General features: G+C 48.9%; 1 protein-coding gene across 1 annotated transcript; it reads right to left on the reverse strand.

Moving 5' to 3' along the window:
* Positions 1-6,020: 6,020 nt before the first annotated feature.
* Positions 6,021-10,710, reverse strand: SOCS2 (suppressor of cytokine signaling 2). The gene is made up of 3 exons (XM_021687524.1): positions 10,569-10,710; positions 8,912-9,269; positions 6,021-7,150 (listed from the first exon to the last, which is right to left on the reverse strand). Exons 2-3 carry the CDS (start codon positions 9,048-9,050, stop codon positions 6,693-6,695), a joined length of 597 nt encoding a protein of 198 aa, XP_021543199.1. The 5' UTR covers positions 9,051-9,269; positions 10,569-10,710; the 3' UTR covers positions 6,021-6,692.
* Between the last annotated feature and the right edge of the window lie 9,699 nt (positions 10,711-20,409).

Here is a 20,409-nt window from a genome sequence, read left to right on the forward strand (position 1 = left end):
GGTCAGTGGTGGTGTTAAACCAGTCATCCAGGGAGGAAAAAAAAGGCGAATTTGTTGTGTCTGCCAATTTCTGTGGCGTAACTATTCCCACTGTGGCTGATTTCAATCTGCCAATGATTTACTCATAATGACTGAGCTCACAAAATCCCTAAGTACAGTGGACCCCCCTTCTCCACGGGGGATGCATTCCAAGACCCCCAGTGGACGCCTGAAACACGGGTAATACCAAACGCCACGTATACTCTGTTTTTTCCTATACATACATACCTACAATAAAGTTTAACTATAAGTTAGGCACAGTAAGAGATGAACAACAGGGTAACATAGAACAATGACAAGAGTATACCGTAAGAAAAGTTTATGTGAATGTGGTCCCTCTCTCTCTCAAAATACCTTACCGCACTCACCCTCCTTGTGATGAGATGGGAGATGATAAAATGCCTATGTGAGCAGAGGAGGCAAAGTGAACGAGGCAGGCATTGCGAGGTCGTGTTTGGCTACTGGGGACTTCTGACCCTACGTCAGGATGAGGATCATCTGCCTTGGGGACCGCGACGGGTCATGGGGAACAAACAGAGCCGACAGCGAAGCGCTGGATGAATGAACAGGCGCCACTCCAGCTACCGTCCGGCTCTCAGGAGCCCTGGGCGGGCCACTGATCCTCCATCCCCCGTACTTTCCTCACTCGGCCATCTTTTTAGCCACTCTGCTGTTTATTAGGAGCCTCGCTGCCTGACGGATGAGGAGAATAAAATGAGATCAGAGAAGCAGCTGATTTTTCTGTCAGTGGTTCGAGCAAAGGAGACTGAATGGGGAGGAAGTTGAAACTATTAGCTAGAACGTGTTTATGGGCTTCTATTATCCCCATTCTCTCTGCCCCATATTACGGCAGATAAGTGAAAGCAGATGCCCTAATCAGATGTGCAAAATACAAACACGCTTTCTGACCAAATACCGACCTGATGGCCACAACCTGGAAACAGAAAGAGGGAGAAAGCAGCTATGGTGGAAACCTCAGAAAGGTCAAATTCATCAAGATGGCAGAGGGGATGTTAAAATGGGACTTTCTCTGGGTAGGAACAACATGGAAAGTATTTTTTCTGAATGTTAAAGATCACAGCAGCTTTCTGGACCCAAATCTAAACAGGAAAAAGCATACCAAACTAACAAGGGAAAACCGTTTGGCAAAACAAATTTTTATCTTAATGTGGCTGGAAAGCAGGGAGACTTAGGAAAGTTTTCGGAAGTTCTGCGATGGAGTCTCACCCTCTCTGCCACAGGAAAGGGGCTCGCTGGGTGGTTATTTATGCTTCGACAGAAGAGGAAGGTGGCTGGCACCATCTCCTTCCCTCTCACTAGGACTCTGGCTTGCCTTTCCCTTCCCTGAGTTTCTAACGGAGGCAGCACCACAAGAGTAATACTTCACACAATGTGCTCCCCATCTCTCCAGCAAGGCAGAGTTCTTCCACGTGAAGGATGTAGTTCAGAGTTAAGAGTTGTCTATACAAGCGCTTTTCTTTTTACGGCTCAGTACATGTTTGTTGATGTGAACCCCATTCCCGGTGACCACACTTGTCCATCCAGTCTGATCCAAAGCTCCTGAAGGCGTAGGAAGGACTATCTTGATACCACTATCTCCATGATTTCAGCTTCCTTACTATCTAGGCATTTGGGATCCCGGGGCTCTTCGCCGCCTACGGTAGCGACAGCTGTTACTTTACTTTAGTAGTGAAGTGAAGGAACCCGAACTCAAGCCACAGAGAGGAAAAAGCAGAAAAATCAAAAATATGTGGTGAGAATCTGAGGACAAAAGAGGCCTACGCGGGAGGACAGAAACAAAATGATCACAGATTCATGCTTACAGAGGTGAGAAAGGAGGGGTGGAGGGCATTTCCCTTCCATTCAAATGGAGTGCAATTTAACAGTGAAGAAGGGGCGTCCGGTACTTTACATTAAACACACACACACATAAAAACATGCCCATAAGCAAAGTGTGGCATTTGGGGCCACCTCCTTGTTTCACAACCTGAAAGGAATCAAAGAGAGATTGGGGACAGATTTAATCTTTAGATATTTTAAATCACTGGGTTACCCAACTCAAGGAGAAGATAATTACTCTCTTTCACTGCAGTAAATAAGGCTGGGCAGGGCTGTGTCAGATGAGCTAAAAGGCACATTTATGACACAACGGGGAGAAAGGCAGGCAGGAATTCACTGTGCCATTATGCCCAGGAACGGGCAAAACACAGAAGGGGCTCCACTGGTGAGGACGGGAGGGTGGGGGGTCACCCAGGCACCCATGGCTGGGTGTGAGTCCCCTCTGGCAGAGATAGAAAGGAGATCACAAAACACACATGGATGGCAGGTTTCAGATTTTAAAGCAGCAAATAGATTAGAAACGTAGAGGAGTTAAAATTAATGCCACACTCTAATGTGGATCAGGACATCATGAACCCCAGCAGAAACTTTCCCCAGGGTTGGGGTGGAAGGAGCCAAGAACTGGTATTATCCCACATAGCATTCCAAAGGCCCGCTCTAAATTTTCAGAGGCAGAAAAATGTGATGTTAAAAGCACTGTAGGGGGGCACCTGGGTGGTGCAGTTGGTTAAGCGGCTGCCTTCAGCTCAGGTCATGATCTGGGGATCCTGGGATTGAGTCCTGCATCGGGCCCCCTGCTCAGCGGGGAGACTGCTTCTCCCTCTGCCTCCTCCCCCCTGCTCATGCTGTCTCTCTCTCAAATAAATAAAGTCTTAAAAAAACAACAACAACACTGTAGGGCTTGCAGGATAGCAAAGAGGAACACGGACCATTCACACACAGGGTAGAAGGGTGCAGCTTTTGCAAATATGAAACCCGAGGTTAGACTACCTGGGCTCAAACACCAACCCAGCCATGGAGTTGCTGAACCGGGTGTGCGTGTGAGCATGTACACACAAATCTCCTGGGTCTGAAAAACCTTCTTCAGGAAAGTGTCAAGAGCTAAAACACATGATCTGAAAAGTGATTTCAAGCTTTAAAATTCTAGGAAATAAAAAACTGGAAGAGGTGACAGGCCTCTTAGTAAATGAAAGGCCTAGAATGAATGACAACCCGTAGAAGCATTAGAACCGAGCCCCTGACCACAGAGACAAGACAGGCCTCAGCTCAGCTGTTTAAATGGAACCACAGTCACTCAACCCCCACTACCCTGTGCCTAAACCGACAGCCGAGAAGGGCACGGCCTGGTCTCAGGACATTCCATCCCTCGGATTATTTGATGACGTCTCTGTCTCCTACCCTCCTACCAGGGTACAATTTTCTAAAAGCAGAAAAAATCCGTCCCAAGAAAATAAACACTCCAAACAACTGTCCCATTCTGTTACCTATTTGGATTACATAATTACTATGAAGTCAAGACTTTCTTACTGACATGCCAAAAAAGAACTCTCAGCTCATAAGCTAAACTGCCTTTTCTTCACTGTCCAAAGCTCTAAAAAAACCCCAAGTACCTAAAAAGCAGTCCCTAGAGCCCACTACGATGGAATAAAAAACTCCACTGCCACAAATCCGCTCAAAATGGAAACTCACATCAAAATATTTTAAGTCCGTGGAGATATAGGTTAGTTCTGTGTACTCTATTCTTTTAACAGTAACAACCATAAGACAGACATACCCTCACTGATGTCCCAAAGTGCCCTCTGTAGGGAAAGAATACTGGTGATTTTTCCTGGCTCTGTTGAGGATAATTTAGTCAAGTGCACATCCTAACTTGGTGGTTCGACGATCTGTAAAATGGGGCTAGCAATAATCGGCAGCATTTACCAGCAACCAAGTAAGACAGTTAACCCTCTCCTGACTTACATCCACACCAGAAAAAAAACCCACCGGGCCAAGGTGACGCGAATCCCACAGAGTACATTAATGAAGGTACCCATATTTTTCCCGTTGAGGCAGCAGTAAAAAGGCTGAGGCTTCCTTTTACAGCCTGTTCTAACTTGTTCGTCTGGATCAATGTAGAAATAGCAGCAATTTGCTCTTCGTAATTCCTCTCCAGGAATAAAAAGGGCTAGGACGTTCCTGGAATGCCTCCTCAGGTGTACCTCCTGGGATCACTGAACTTTGCTCATTCGGTCGGGGTGAAGATTAAATGAGATAATGCATGTAAAGTGCTGAGCGAGAACTTGACACGCAATAAACTCAGTAAGGAAACGATGTTTGTAAACAACAACAACAACACAGCAAAACAACCCCCACACCCCCGCCCTGAAAAAGACTGTCTCCTGATGCTTATCAACTTACTCGGAACAGGGAAGACTGAAACATAAGGTGATGGTTCTAGCGCACATCCCAGAGATCTTTGCTATCCTCTGCTTTTCTCCTAACTAGCCACCTGCTAAATGCTAACGCAGACCTTGCCACAGTCCCGTGAGTACTCATACCCCACCTGTCTGTCCAACCCTCAGCAGTGACAAGTATCAGAGTCTGAATCAATGAGAACAGAAATGCAGAAGACCTTAAAGAAATTCCAAAGCCCCTGGCCCCGATCCTGTGGAGGTTTTGCCAGAAAAATCAGACACCCCACACTAAACAACTGTTGTCAGTGGGGAAAGGGGGCAAATTAAGCACAGAATCTGAAGACCCTAATGAAAAGGTCCCCATTATAGACCAGACCCCCAAAAGTATCGCTCTTCTTTAAATTTTAGGCTACAAATAAATTTCTTCCTAAGGCACACCTAGCAATCTTTTGTGTTTGGCTCTGCTGTTTGGACATGCATGGTTAGGTTTTCCTTCCAGACACAAAACCATTTTTCAAGAGCTTCATGAAAATGTGAATATTTTCATGACATGGAGATAAGCAGATTTTACTATAATTTATAACTGAATTTTCTAATTCACTTTGGGGCACACACATGATCTCCAACGTTCGCTTTCCCAGTGACACACCAGAGTACGTAACTACGCAAGGTATTTTTTAAGGCGGCAAAACGAATACTGTCTGGACTGTAAAATTTAAAGAGGTTCATCCGCAACAGTCATGAGACTGTGTGACAAAAAATAAATAGCCGTAAAACTTTTAATTTTTATTTTGAATTATGCTTACTCAACCCATAAAAGACCAGGATGTGTCACAATCTTTGTAAGTTTCTAAACCATGTTTTTGGAAGCACCCAGGGCTTTAGTGTGATGCCTATTCAATGTGTAAAAGACCAGGCCACTGGACAACACTTGTCCTTTCGAAACCATGCTTTCCAAAACGCAAAGGGCTAACGCGGCCCATAACTTTAGAGAAGGGTAAGTCATGTTCTACCGCTTGCCGAATATTTGGCTGATTTCACGTGATGTGAGTTTTTTTTTTTTTTTTTTTTTTTTTTTTTTTAGCAATGTTTTTTTTTTTTTTTTTTAAAGATTTTATTTATTTATTTCAGAGAGAGAGAATGAGAGAGAGCACATGAGAGGGGGGAGGGGCAGAGGGAGAAGCAGACTCCCCGCCGAGCAGGGAGCCCGATGCGGGACTCGATCCCGGGACTCCAGGATCATGACCTGAGCCGAAGGCAGTCGCTTAACCAACTGAGCCACCCAGGCGCCCGACGTGATGTGAGTTTTATGGCAACTATTAGCATGAACGTGTCCGTTCTCTACAATTCCAAAGTAATAAGTGCAACTTGTAAAAGTCAAGTTTTTTTTTATTTAATACATTCTAATCAAAGAGTAACAGCAGTAAATAAACACTTTGAAAAAACAGGCAGGTATCCCCCTATATCTGGAAGAGAATTAAGTCAAAGTATTCTACATGGTAGAAGGGAGACAACTGCTGATGTCTGTGGTTAGACAATTCAAGGACAACTTGTTAATTTCTACAGCCATTTCCAAAAAGTCAATGGCAACAGGGTGGGACACAGCTACTTGAAAGGATCAAATGTCTGTATCTACATGGTTTTATTAACAGGGGTTGAGCTGCACCTGTAGAGTATGACATTCTTGTCTTTAGCCTTAAAGGAAAAGACAAAGTCTTTTCTGTGTGCACCAGTTTGAAATAGTTCTGAGATAAGGCTCCCTTAAAACGGATTACTACAGTACTCATTCACATGAGAGAGTTCATAGGTGTAGTAAAAAGTCAAATACAGGATTTCATGGTCACCTTTTTGGTTGATTTGGTTAATTGCATAAATGAAGGATAAATACTCACAAGCTTATCTGTTTAACAAAATTCCTAGGTACATCAAGAATGCAAAAAGAGAAAATGGCCCACAGGGGACTCTGACCACCAGGCATCTAAAATTGAAGCTAAGCCTGGTGTCAGTTGGGTTCCTTCCACTCCTTCTGTACTCCTGCATCCAGTTCTCTCCCTACTACCGGGGCGTGGACCTTTGACCTAATAAGGAGGAACCTCAGAAAGGCATTCAGACTACCTACTACTAAGGCATTCTGATAAAACGTTCCTTTCAGCCTTTCCTTGGGACATTTTGTTTTTAACTTGAGAGGATTAAGGGGTCTTGGTCAGCCTCAGGAAGGTAAGCATCACTCTCAGGTGAAAATATTTGGGGGAACTTTAAATACCTAGCTACCTCGGCACAGGTTTAAATTAGATTGACTTCAGCTGTTTTTAGAATCCCGAGTAGTTATCCAGAGCAGTCACTCAAGTTTTGGTTCTCTTTGACATAGCTGCATTCGGAGAGACTCTATATGAGGCATGGTTAGAAAAAGAGAAGCACTTATACCTGGAATTTATATTCTTCCAAGTAATCTTTTAGTCTCGTTGGTAAAGGCAGCCCCCAGATGGTCCCGGTACATTTGTTAATGGTGAGTCTACAGAGATGCTGCAGAGGTGGTGCTGATGTGTAGAGCGGTCTGGTCAGGTAAAGGTGAACGGTGCCGTTCCGGGGGGCTTCTGGCCCCGTCCGCTTATCCTTGCACATCTGAACATAGTAGTCGATCAGATGAACCACACTGTCAAATTGTTTAAGCTTGGACTTGACACATATGATAGAGTCCAATCTGAACTTCCCATCTTGGTATTCGATTCGCAGATTAGTTGGTCCAGCTGATGTCTTAACAGATATTGTTAGTAGGTAGTCTGAATGCGAGCTGTCTCTAATCAAGAAAGTTCCTTCTGGTGCCTCTTTTAATTTCTCTTTGGCTTCATTAACAGTCATACTTCCCCAGTACCAACCTGGGGTTTTTGGTCAAAAAGAAAAAGAAAAGAGGGTAAAATAGTTATCATAAGGAATTTTAAAAATAGGGCAAATACCTGGCAACAGTTTTTCTAGCTCTAAGTAGAAACGTGTGAGTGAATGTTTACCAGAGACTACCACAAATACTTTCGGTAGAAATTTAATGAAACTGTGGGTCCATTATACTTTATGAACCCAAACTGAGAGTCAGCTTTTGGCTTTAAAAAGTAGCTTTCTGTAGCTGTTCTTTAAATTATCCGAAGATTTTTCTCCTAATGAAACAAAAGAGTATTTGCAATATGACACACTGGCTGACAAAGCATGATGCGTCTAGCACTATTCAAGTGAAATCAAAGCAACTTAGAGATAAATCAGAAGTTAGAACTAAAAGTCATGCCCTTACAAAAGTGGAGAGGCCAACTCCAGTAATTCCAACAGGGTAAAAACCAAAAGAACTTTTGGGAAGGTTGGTGTCCACCCTACCCCCCCCCCCCGAAATCTGTTCAGGGCTGCATCTGTTCAAAGCCCTTGGAAAGCACTGCTATTTACGTCTTCTCCAAGTGCAGACCCAGTCTAACAGCTTCTGTGTGTTGCTTTGATTACAACTACCTTATCAGTCATTGAGAAATGAGGGAAACAAAAAACAAAAAAACAAAAAAAAAGAAAAAAGAAATGAGGGAAACCCCAACTGATAATTAGCACTTCAAGTTTACAACCTGCAACTCTTTCGGATTTTGCCCTAATCCAAATACGATCACAACCGTCGGCCTCCCCAGCATTCTCGATTTGATCGGCTTGCGTCATCCCAGGGTCCATCCCGTTTTCAGCAATGATTTCGAGACCTTCTGCATAAGAAGTCTGACAGTGTGCTCTCCCCCCCCCCCAAAAAAACAGCTCCGATACCTGCAATCTGCCGGCCCGCCCCGCTGAGGGGAGAGCCTGTGGTTGACACTCAAAGACCGGAACTGAGAGTGACTTTTCCCTCTCCCTAGTGCCACCAAAACTTCAACTTAGCCCCAAACGTAAGCTTTTAGGATTCCGGATTTTGAAAGCTTGCGTAGTTTGCCAGATTATTATTATATTTTTCCAATCTGTTCTTTTTTCAGACGCCGAGAGACGACAGCGGGCCACGCAAAGCGCAGGATTGCCCTCGAAACCAGCAACACCCTGGGCGCGCAGCCCCTGAAGGCCGCGCTCTGCTGGGGCTCCGCCGGCCCCCTTCCGCCCGGCTCTGCGGCAGCCGCCTGCGCCCTAATCCGTCGGTCCTTGGAATTTGGCCGCCAAGATCCCGGGCTGCCGCGGCTGCTCCGCTCGGGAGCCGAATGCAGCTGGAGCCGCGGGCAGCGCAGCGCCCACTCGCCGCGCCGGTTCCCCGCGGAAAGGGAGGCGCCTGGCACTTTCTCCCGCCAGGGTTCAAGCCCGTGTACCAACTCCCGAGCGGCCGCGGCAAACAAAGGTTCCAGCGCCCTACGAGGCTATTTTCAAGAAGCCCTTCTCGCGCTCTGCCCTCTCCTAGGCCTCAGAGTCCCTCGAGAACCACTTTCCTTTCGCATTCCCAAGAACCCAGGGCCGCGCGGGCATCCTCTCCGCGGTCCCCCGCCCCGAGGCGAAACGGGAACCGAGGGGCCCTAGTTCCATCCCATTCTTTGCTCCCCACCGCGGCCCCGTTTCCTAGCCGCGCTCCCCGCCAGCAAAGCCTGCAACCGCGTCTTTGGGGAAGCTACCCCTGTCGCCCGCGTCGCGGCGGATCGGCTCCTTACCTGTTTGACTGAGCTCCCGTAGGGCCTTCGCCAAACGCGCCGCCTCCGGGGACGGCTCCTCCGCGGATCCCGCGGCCCCCCACTGGCTCTGCGTCCCTTCCGCGCCATTCCCGGAGGGCTCGAGGCACCGCAGGGTCATGGGAGAGAGGTCACCGCGGCAAAGACAGGTGGCCACCCGCGATGGGGTCAGAGCCGGGCACGCGTCCTTCTTGGAAGTCAGTGGGAACCCAAAAACGAGTCCCTGCGGGGTATCCGAAATGGTGGAGGGGGAGGGGATGGGGTGCTTCTGGTTCTTCCTCCCCAGGTTCCAGTGGACGAATGGCAAAGTCCCCTGCAGGCGCGGTCACCCACAGTTTGCCTGCAAAAAGAAAGTATGGGTTTGGGTCAGTCCAAGCTGGACCCCTGAGGCTGGGGTGTGGGTGGGGAGACAGAGACGTGGAAAATCCCGGGGACTCCTCCGCGTCTATACTCCTGCACCATTTAATCCCAAGCATCCAGGGACTGCCCCGGCCCAGCTGTAGAGAAAGGATAGAGAGAGAGCAGGGCTCCAAGACGCAGGAGTTGCCGAGGGGGAGGGGGTGGGGAGGGACAGGATGAGGGTGGGGAACAGGGTGTCTTCCCGCCCAGGGCTACTGGCTGAAATCGCAGACTAGCAGAGCAAAGTCACCTGCGGGTAGGGTGGCAAATAGGCCCTAGTCAAGGACAAGCAGAAAAATTGTAAAGGAAAGAACAGGAGAGATCCCCAAATTGGCACTCCTGTATCTTACACTCTGCACAGCCCGGGGGCTCCGGGACGAAGCACCCTGAGTCGCCAGCCCGGGGCGCCAAGGTGCGGAAGCTGCCGCACCCTCCCCTCCGCCCGTTTCCCAGCGCCCGCGTGGGGCAGAGGTGGGGGGCGCCGCCGTGCCCAGTGGCAGCCGCCGCGGGCGCTGTCGAGGAATCGGCCCAAGCGCGCAGCGCTCGCGGGGGCTCGGACCTGAAACCCCCGCCGGGGCAGAACAGGCGGCAGCTAGCGCCGCTGGACGTGTAAGACAACGATCGCGGAGCCCTTACCTCGGCCTCGGCCGCCGCCTCCACACCAGGCAGCCTCCCCAGTGGACATGGGGCGGGGGAACCGGGAGGAGCCCGGGAGAGGAGGGGTGTCTGCCCGAGTTTCCCCTGTTGACTTTTAATTTGGGAACGAGATGCCTGGGGATGCGCTCTGCGGCAGCCAGAATTCTTGCGCAGAGGGCAAACAAAAGAGCCGGGGACCATCGCCTAGAACCCCCGGGCTCCGAAATCCCCCACCGTGGCCAGCTGCCGGCTTTTCCTCCGGCTGCGACCAAGGAGGTGGGAAGAAGAGAGGGAGGAGGAAGGAGCTAGGGCGAGAGGCAGGCGGGTGGGGAGGAGCGGCAGATCAGGTTATTAGGAGGATTATTAATTTGGATGGCAGTTTGCGGCGGGGGAGAAAACTCCGCGGAGACTTCCCGACGCCTAGAAGGAGCGGAAGAAAGCAGGCTGCAGCGCCCGGCCGCGGGACAGAGCCGCGGCTCCGACTCTGTCTCCGGCGGTTCTGAACTGCGGAAGCCAAGGCCGCCCCGCGCTCGCGGCCGCGCCCCGGTACCCTCCCCGGCGACCCCCCCCTGGAGAAGAGCCTTCGGGCTCCCCGGACCAGTACCTGCCGCCAGCGCCCGGCCGAGCTCCTCCGGCGCCCCGGCTGCGGGCGCACGGGATCCTGAGGCTGTGGCACGGGTCCCCGGGGCGCACTGTCCGCAGCCCGCGCAGCGCCGGTAGCGGCGGGCGAGGAGGCTCATGCTTCAAGGGAAGCCCAAGGCCCGCGAGCCGCTGGGGCGGCGGCGAGACATGGCAAGAGTTAAACGTCTGTCCCCGGAGCCGGGTGTGCGCGCGACTTCCCAGCCCCGCGCGCCTCTCTCGCCCCCGCCTCCCTCCCCTGTCCGCGCTCCCCTTGCGCCCCGCCCGGCTGCTGCGGAGGCCGCTTTCCAGGAACTTTCCAGGAATCCACCTCACGTGACCGCGGCCCCCGCTTCTGCTTTAAAGAGGCTCCGGCGCGAATGCGCAGGCTTCAGGGGAGGCGGGCTGAGAGCGCTTGGTGCGGGGCTGGGCGGAGGGCCTGCCTGGGAATCCGTCCGCCTCCGAGCCAGTCGCTCCGAGTGCTCGGAGGCGCGCAGGAGAAGCGCCCCTGCCACCGCCGTCCCCGCTGCGGCGGCTGGAGCCTGCCCCCCGCCGTGCCCGCCGTGCGCTGGGGTCTGAGGACTGAGACTTCCACGGCCAGCCGCGGGGCTCTGTCTCTCCCACCCTCTCCGCGCCTTCTCGACGCGACCCTCCCGGCTGCACATTTTGGGAGCGGGGTGTGGGAGGGACGGGGGGAGCGATAACGGCCCCTCTCGCTTTACAGCACAGTAACGGAGTGGGAGAGGCCCCTTTCCAGGCGCCCGCGCTCCCGACCGAGAGCCGGAGATGAGGGCCGAGCGGAGCGGGCCGGAGGCGGTGCCCTCGCCCAGGTCCTAGAAGGCAGCCCACGGGTGCAGAGCGGCGCCTCCTTAAGCAGCGCTAGCGGCTCTCAGTCTCCTCCCCCAGGCGCTCCAGCTCGCTGTCTCCCGCACCGGCCTCACCGGGCTCCTCCTCTCCTCCTCCTGCTCCCCCACCCCGCTCCACCGTCTCCTTCCGGCTGACAGTCCGGCTCACCTGCACTGACTGCTGAGGGGGGCGCCCTTATCTGCGCGCCTCGGTGGTGCTGGGCGGTCGGCCTCGGTGCCTGCAGTCCCGAGAGCTTTTGTCTCGGCGATTTCCCGCAGGGCTGGCGCCCAGGGACTGGGAATTCGGAAAGATCCCGTCACTTCCCTGCGCGGAGACCCTCACCTCCTCCCACCTGGTTGGAGGCCACCTGGCCTTAGTTGGAACTCAGCTCCTTGCCTGCATGCCCGTCTCCAAAATGTGACCTACTTTAAATGTGACCTACTTTTTTTGAAAACCATTAACACTCATGGGAAAACCGGATCCAAAATTTCGATAACTATTTTTCTTTGAAATACTATTCTATTGCATCACTTGTCAAAAGCTTGAAAGGTCAATGGCCACTTGCAGTTGAAGCAGCCGCTAAGGGGAAGTCGGGCGCGGAAGGGGGAGGGGGCGTGGGGGAGGCGCGGCTCGCAAACCTTGCCTGGTGCCCCCCCTGGTGGCCCTAGGAGGAAACAAACCAGCTTCCTGCCTTCCGTGCCAGGAGTCAGGGAGGAATGGTTTTCTGAACAATTTTCCGGCTTTTGAGTAAATAACTCTGCAAATGATAGGCAGGTAAGCCAAGAAGTGAGGGGACATTTCCCAGCTAACAAAGGGCTTTGTCAACGATAGAGTCGTGTGCATGGAATCATGTTTTGTTTTTTAGAGTCTTCCATGTGGAGGGCAGAGCTAATTCAACCCTGGTTAAAACTCCCTATAAAGTAGCTGAATAATTTTGCCCAAGTCATTTAACTTGTCTTTGGACTCTCGACCTTTTCTATAAAATTAAGGGACCGGACTCCAGTCCTGGCTCAGGGACTGGGATCAATGAACAAATCAAATTCCATGCAGAGTTTGTGTATAGTCTGAGGCCCAGAACCTTTAAGAACTGGTAGTCATACTAGGGTTCACTATGTTCTAAATTACTCCATATGGCTTCTGTTCCTTTCTAGAGAATCCCAGATGAAGGGTGTACCCACTGTTCTGGGTAGTTTAAATAAAAAGATTTTAAACATTTTACAAAGATAAATTTGTTAGTCAGTTGAAATGAATCTGCCAGCAACCCTCCTTATAATGTGCTTTCCTGTTGCCTCCTAACATGTGCCATTCCCTCTTTCTCGCACACACGGTTCCCTCTTCCTGGGTTGCCCTTCCCCAGATTGGGTATGTGGCCAGCTCTCATCATTCGAGTCTGCGCTCAAAGTCACCTCCACAGACAGTCATTGTCCACAAAAATTACAATGAGCACAATGTCAGCTGTAGGGGCACCAAACTTTGTAGCAAAGTAAGATTCCGACTTTTGTTTCTGAAACGTTTCCCAGCGATACCCAGCATTTTGTTGGCCTTTTTAATCACCAAGAAACACATATGGGAGCCTCTTAGGAAAATATTTATGGGATCATGTTAAGTGAAAAAAGGTAGAATATGGAATTGTATCTATGCTATGATTGCAACATAAAATTATGTATGCCTGTGGGCAAAAACAGAAGGAAATGTGGAGAAATGAAAGAAGCTGTTTTTTTTTTTTTTAAGATTTTATTTATTTATTTGAGAGAGAGAGAATGAGAGAGAGCACATGAGAGGGGGGAGGGTCAGAGGGAGAAGCAGACTTCCCGCCGAGCAGGGAGCCCGATGCGGGACTCGATCCAGGGACTCCAGGATCATGACCTGAGCCGAAGGCAGTCGCTTAACCAACTGAGCCACCCAGGCGCCCGAAAGCAGCTGTTTTTAAGGTGGCAGGATATGGGTGAATTTTTAAATTTGACTTCCCTAATGCTTTTCCAGTATATTTTTTAAAAGATTTTATTTATTTATTTAGGGGGGGGGTGTTGGAGAGAGAGAAGCAGGCTCCCCGCTGAGCAGGGAGCCAGATGTGGGGCTTGATCCCAGGACCCCAGGATCATGACCTGAGCTGAAGGCAGACACAACCCACAGAGCCACCCAGGTGCCCCTTTTTTCAGTATTTTGGGTACAGTTATCATTTTTCAAAACTGCATGTGGATCAGTGTCTTCAGTGACTCGAAGGGAGTAGAGTGTAGTTTGTAGAGCTTATGACCCCAGTCCAAATGGATCTCTCTCCTGAACTCCCAGACCTGCCACTCAGCATTGCCTTTCAGATGTCTAATAGACATCCCCAGTTTAACATGTCCCAAACTGAGACCCGATAATTTCTTTTTTTTTTTAAAGATTTTATTTATTTATTTATTTGAGAGAGAGAGAATGAGAGAAAGCACATGAGAGGGGGGAGGGTCAGAGGGAGAAGCAGACTCCCTGCCGAGCAGGGAGCCCGACGCGGGACTCGATCCCGGGACTCCAGGATCATGACCTGAGCCGAAGGCAGTCGCTTAACCAACTGAGCCACCCAGGCGCCCCCCGATAATTTCTTAAAACAACCCCCCTTAAGACAAAAACAAAAGCGATTCCTCCATTTTCCCCCATCTCTGAAAAATGTCATTTCTAGTCTTCAGTGGCTCTGGTTAAAAGCCTTAAAGTCATCCTTGACTGCTCTTTTTCACACACCCCACATCCCACGTGTTGGCCAATCCTTTGACTCTGATTTCACAAAGAACTCAGAATTGAAGCCCTTGCCACATTTCCAGCATATACCAGCCCAAGCCTGGCTTACCAGTCTCGGCCTGGCTGACTGCTGCAGCCTCTTGCTGCCACCCTTGTCCCTCTGATAGACTCTTCCTGACAGAGCAGTGGGAAGGATCCTGTTTCAAATGACAGATGTTGGCGAGGATGTGGAGAAAGGGGAACCCTCTTAACACTGTTGGTGGGAATGCAAGCTGGTGCAGCCACTCTGGAAAACAGTATGGAGGTTCCTCAAAAAGTTGAAAATAGATCTATCCTATGACCCAGCAATTGCACTACTGGGTATTTACCCCAAAGATACAAAGGTAGTGATCTGAAGGGGCACGTGCACCCCAATGTTTATAGTAGCAATGTCCACAATTGCCAAATGATGGAAAGAGCCCAGATGTCCATCGACAGATGAATGGATAAAGAACTTGTGGTATATATATACAATGGAATATTATGCAGCCATCAGAAAGATGAAATCTTGAGGCACCTGAGTGGCTCAGTCAGTTAAGCGTCTGCCTTCGGGTCAGGTCATGATCTCAGGGTCCTGGGAACAAGCCCCACATAGGGCTCCCTACTCAGCGGGGAGCCTGCTTCTCCCTCTCCCTGTCTCTTTGCCTACTTGTGATCTCTCTGTCAAATAACTTTAAAAAAAATGACATCTTACCATTTGCAACGATGTGGATGGAACTAGAGGGTATTATGCTAAGCGAAATAAGTCAATTAGAGAAAGACAATTATCATATCTCACTGATATTAGGAATTTGAGAAACAAGGCAGAGGATCATAGGGGAAGGGAGGAAAAAATGAAATAAGACAAAACCAGAGAGGGAGACAAACCATAAGAGACTCTTAATCTCAGGAAACAAACTGAGGGTTGCTGGAGTGGAGGGGGGTTGGGGGGGATGGGTGATGGACATTGGGGAGGGTATGTGCTATGGTGAGTGCTGTGTATTGTGTAAGACTGATGAATCACAGACCTGTAGCCCTGAAACAATACATGTTAATTAAAAAAAAAAATGAGCCTTTTTAAACCAAGCAATGGCATGTCCCTTCTCTGCTACAATCCAAATGGCTGCATCACACCAGAGTGAATGACAAAATCCAAGTAGCCACTCACAACATCCTACAAGATCTGGTTCTATTTACCTCCCTGATCCCTCCTGCTCTGTTCCTTGATCGCTGCCTAAGACACATTGGACTTCTTGCTGTTTCCAAGACCGACTCTCCTTGCTCCTTCCTCAGAAACTTCTATGCTGTCTCCTTGACCCACCATGCTCTTCCTTTAGATATCTGCATGGTTTGCTCCCTCACTTCCTCAGACCTTTATTCAGTGCCACCTTCTTAGTAAGACCGTGCCCGACCACCCTATTCAGAATCGACACATCCCCACACACATTTCTCTCCCTTCCCTGCTCCACTTTTCTCCTTAATGCTGATCACTATCTAACCTAGTTTATATTTTATTTCCTGTCTCTCTCCTTCATTAGAATGTAAGCTTCATGAGGACATGTGTTTGGATTTGCATTGTTCCCAGCTATGGCTCAGCACCTCGAATAGTCGCCGGCATGTAGCAGCCATTCCACGGGACTGCTGAAGGAGTGAACGGATGGGTGGGTGGTGCTTAAGCAGTTATGGCTTTAAAGTTAAACTACCCGGCAGGGTCCTCACTCTGCTACCATTTGCTACATGACTGAACTTTGGCAAATTAGTTAGCCTTTTACAGAGATAATACTGGAACTTATATCTCGTCTCTCTATCTCTATAGCTCTCTAAATATCTATCTCATCTCTGTTCTGTTCAGTGGGGCAGGTGCCTGGCTGCAGTGGGGAACTGTCAGTCTGCTTGAAGAGGGAAGGGAGAGTGATTTTCACAAAGCGGGAGAGTTTCTTCTGTTGCCCGCACTGAGGAATTGCCAAGGCCTGAAAATCTCTGTGTGCCAAAGTCAAACTGGATGGTCTTGATTTGCAAGACAGATGTTCTAGCTCCAGAATTGACAAGTGCTCCACACTGAGCTTTTGCCTAGCTGCAGAGAGTTCTTTAGTTTTTGTTTTAGGGGTGGGGGAGATACAGGATGGTCTTTGGCTCTTATGTTGGAAGTGCCTGAGAGCAGAAGGTCCACTTTTAATTGGCCACCGTCTCTTCCTTTTAAACTTTGCCAGGTCACCATCACTACCACAACCACCATCACACATACCCCGCCCTCAGGAATCCCCGTGATTCTGGAACCCACTCCTCTGGAGAACATGCGACCCAGGTTAATCAATAGAAGTATCTTATTCCCCTGGACAGGGGGTTTTTCCAAAATCACAGCCCAAGCAGATTATTTTTTTTTAGGATTTGATGTAAGTGCTGCAAGAGGACTGATCCCTCCCCATCCGTGATGATGAGCAATAATGACCATGTAAGCCAACTTTCCTACCACGTAGGAGTCCATCAAAGAAGAAAAGCAACAGAGAGGAAAGCAGGGCTCAGGTTTGAGTGAGAGGAAGAGGTTCCCAAGTACTTGACTCCAATATGCCTGAGGCTGCACTACCCTTGGACTTCTCAGATACTGGAGCCAACGAGTTAATTTTTTCCTACCTCGTTTGGTTTGGGTTTCTGTAACTTGTAATCAAAAATGCTCTTGTGGGGTGTGGTGAGTTGGATAGGGAGGAATCCAAGGGAGGGAATGGAATAGAGAATTGAGAAGATGAAGAACAGAGCTGTCTCCTGTATGATGAGCATCTCTTACTTCTCCTCTGGTGCTTCTCAATACCAATTCCCTTTTACAATGTCCTGCTTGCTCCATCTCCATAATGGAGGACACTCCCTGGTGTCCTGGCTGGCTTCAGTGCTCTGGGTCAGGGACTGCAGGAGGGAAAAGCCAGGCAGATGGCTTTCCCCTAGACTTCTAGGACCCGGGAACTTGGGAGATGGCCATGCCCCTGGTCTTTGTATGCACAGAAGTTGAGGGGAATCATATTCTACAACAGTAGTTGTTAATATAAAGTCACAGATCTTTCAGAAATTCTGGTAAAATCTATGGACCAGAGTTCACAAACCACCTGCCTATGGGCCATATTTGATCCTTCAGGCTGTTATGGCTGGTGTGCCAAGATTCTTTTTTTTTTTAATTTATTTTTTAAAAGATTTTATTTATTTATTTGACAGAGAGAGAGATAGCGAGAGCAAGGAACACAAGCAGGGTGAGTGGGAGAGGGAGAAGCAGACTTCCCGCTGAGCAGGCAGCCCAATGTGGGGCTCAATCCCAGGACCCTGAGATCATGACCTGTGCCGAAGGCAGACGCTTAATGACTGAGCCACCCAGGTGCCCCCCAAGATTTAAAAAAAAAATATATGAATCACTGGAGTGACGGTGATGGGTATTAAGGAGGGCACGTATTGCATGGAGCACTGGGTGTTATACGCAAACAATGAATCATGGAACACTACATCAAAAACTAATGATGTAATGTATGGTGATTAACATAAGATAATAATAATAATAAAACATTTAAAAAATATGAATCAAATTAAAATTCTGGAGATTTGGGGCACCTGGGTGGCTCAGTCGTTAAGTGTCTGCCTTTGGCTCAGGGCACAATCTCAGCATCCTGGGATCGGGCCCAGCATTGGGCTCCCTGCTCGGCGGGAAGCCCGCTTCTCCCTCTCCCACTCCCCCTGCTTGTGTTCCCTCTCTCGCTGTGTCTCTCTCTGGCAAATACATAAATAAAATCTTAAAAAAAATTTTTTTTTTAAATTCTGGAGGTTTCACCCCCAAAATGATCCAAATATCTGCTTTCTCTTAACCAACCCTGAACTCTGTCAACACTGGATCCCATTCCCTCAAGGCAGGGATCAGCTGAAGAAGGGTAATGGCTGCCCATATGGAAGGCACATTCACCACAGTCCTCACCATCCCTTACAGTCTCCCCAACACTGAATATCATTTGCCATTGGTCATCACCCTTGCACTGTTGTTTCTCTTATGGTGAAGAAGTATTTCTCTCTGGGCGCCTGGGTGGCTCAGTTGGTTAAGCCACTGCCTTCGGCTCAGGTCATGATCCTGGAGTCCCGGGATCGAGTCCCGCATCGGGCTCCCTGCTCGGCAGGGAGTCTGCTTCTCCCTCTGACCCTCCTCCCTCTCATGCTTTCTGTCTCTCATTCTCTCTCTCTCAAATAAATAAATAAAATCTTTAAAAAAAAAAAAAGAAGAAGTATTTCTCTGGACCCAAGTCTCTACCAGAAGCAGGGAAATGAAAGATCCAAAAGACTGGATATTTCAAGACAAATCAGAGAGACCTTATTTCTCTGTGAAAGTGAAACATACTCCTCTGTGTATAATGAGCCAAGGGTGGCCAAGTTCTTAGACCCGACCTATTTCATTCTTCTATATTCCTACATGGCCCAGGCATTTCTATACAGGCTCCATCTAAGACTTTCTCTGAGGAAAAATGTCCTGGAAGCACAGATTCAGGGGATCAATTGAGAATCTGAAGGCCGACTATGACTCCTGAGGGTCCTCTTGACCTCAGGTGAGAACCCTGTGCTAAGGGTGATAGCCTCCATCGAAGTACTGCTCCGGAGATAAAAGTCTGCCTTCAGCATCGTACGGGACTCTCTTTATTGCAATTGGTCTATATAGTTGGAGGATCATCAATCCTAAGACTTTGGTGTTAGAAAGGACATTATTGTACTAGTGCAGAATAATCTTCTTTGTCTCTTTTCTTCTCCCACATGATGTTCTAATCCTCTGGCCTCCTTGTTTCTCAAACACACCAAGCCTAACTCAGGGCCTTTGTACTTGTTCTCTCTGAAATATTCTTTCCACAGTATTCTCATGGAATCACTCTCTCACTTTGTTTGGGTCTTTGCTCAGAGAGGCTTCCCCTTTCTTATCAGTGACCATTTCTTTCTCCCGCTTTATTTTTCATTTCAGCACTTACTACTACCTGACATGATAATGGTTTTTATTTGTCATTTGTTTCATGTCTCTCTCCTCTTGGAACATAGGCAGGGACTTTGTCTATATAATCATTACTGTGTTCCCAGTGCCTAAAGAAGCTCCTGGCCCCTAGTAGATACCCAGTAAAAAGTTATTGAATGAATGAATGAATGGAGTGCTTCTACAAGTAAGGAAACTGAAACGCTTTTACTCCCTTCTTTCTGGCCTGGGTGCCTTGAATTCTCATCTTCCCCAGCTAGATGTGCTTCTCACCCTAACTTGTGGTTTAGCTTTCAGACTCTGGTCTGCTACCAAGAGGAACTTGGCTGGTTTAGAACTTCTCCTTAATCTCTTGGAGCCTGACCTCACAACTATGGTACTTAGTAGATAGCATGTGAGTGACTCACCCGCTTAAGAAACATTCATGAGGACTTAAATGTTCCAGGCCTTGTAGACAAATATAATTCAGCCCACTCTTTTTTTTTTTTAAGATTTTATCTATTTATTTGACAGAGAGAGACACAGCAAGAGAGGGAACACAAGCAGGGGGAGTGGGAGAGGGAGAAGCAGGCTCCACACAGAGCAGGGAGCCCGATGCGGGGCTCGATCCCAGGACCCTAAGATCATGACCCGAGCCGAAGGCAGACGCTTAACGACTGAGCCACCCAGGCACCCCAATTCAGCCCACTCTTAAGGGGGTCTCAGTTTAGGGAGAGAGATGCCACTGACAATTCATTCTAACAAAGGGTTAAAAGTCATGGAGAAATGCACAGACTGGTTTTGCAAAGAGCTGGGAAGCACCTCTCCAAACCACCTTGGGAAGTCCCAAAAGGCTTCACAGGAGGGGGGATCTTGATCAAGCCCCTTAACTTCTCTGGATTCTTGTTTTCTCATGAAAAATTTGGATTCAATGAACAGTTAGGTTTCCTTCTCATTCAAATCACCCTCCAAGCCCTGTTCCAGGACCTCCCAAAGAGCAATTGATGGTGTTATTAGACCTAAGCCTGGGCGGCTTAGGTATGTTTGATTTTCCAGAGATGTTCACAAAGGTCAAGGCCTGGAATGATGATGTGGTAAGCAGAGCAGTCAGAAGAAATACCTGTTAGTAAATAACAAACACCGCTCCTGGCTTAGTCATGGAATTCTGAGAAGCACCAGCACCCAGTGAACCAATCTGGAGATTGGCAGTCATGGATGAAACTAACTTTAACCTGAGGCATGTGGCAGAGCTACAAGAGGCAGCTCTGAATAACACAATCAGCACCTCCACGAG

This window comes from Neomonachus schauinslandi, chromosome 5, assembly GCF_002201575.2.
Source record: "Neomonachus schauinslandi chromosome 5, ASM220157v2, whole genome shotgun sequence".
Lineage (NCBI taxonomy): Eukaryota > Metazoa > Chordata > Mammalia > Carnivora > Phocidae > Neomonachus > Neomonachus schauinslandi.

Excerpts from the sequence above, each read along its gene's own strand:
- SOCS2 (XM_021687524.1), bottom strand. The coding sequence starts at position 9,050 with ATGACCCTGCGGTGCCTCGAGCCCTCCGGGAATGGCGCGGAAGGGACG. Across the intron at positions 7,151-8,911 it reads ACGGGAGCTCAGTCAAACAG|GTTGGTACTGGGGAAGTATG; the intron begins GTAAGGAGCCGA and ends CAAAAACCCCAG.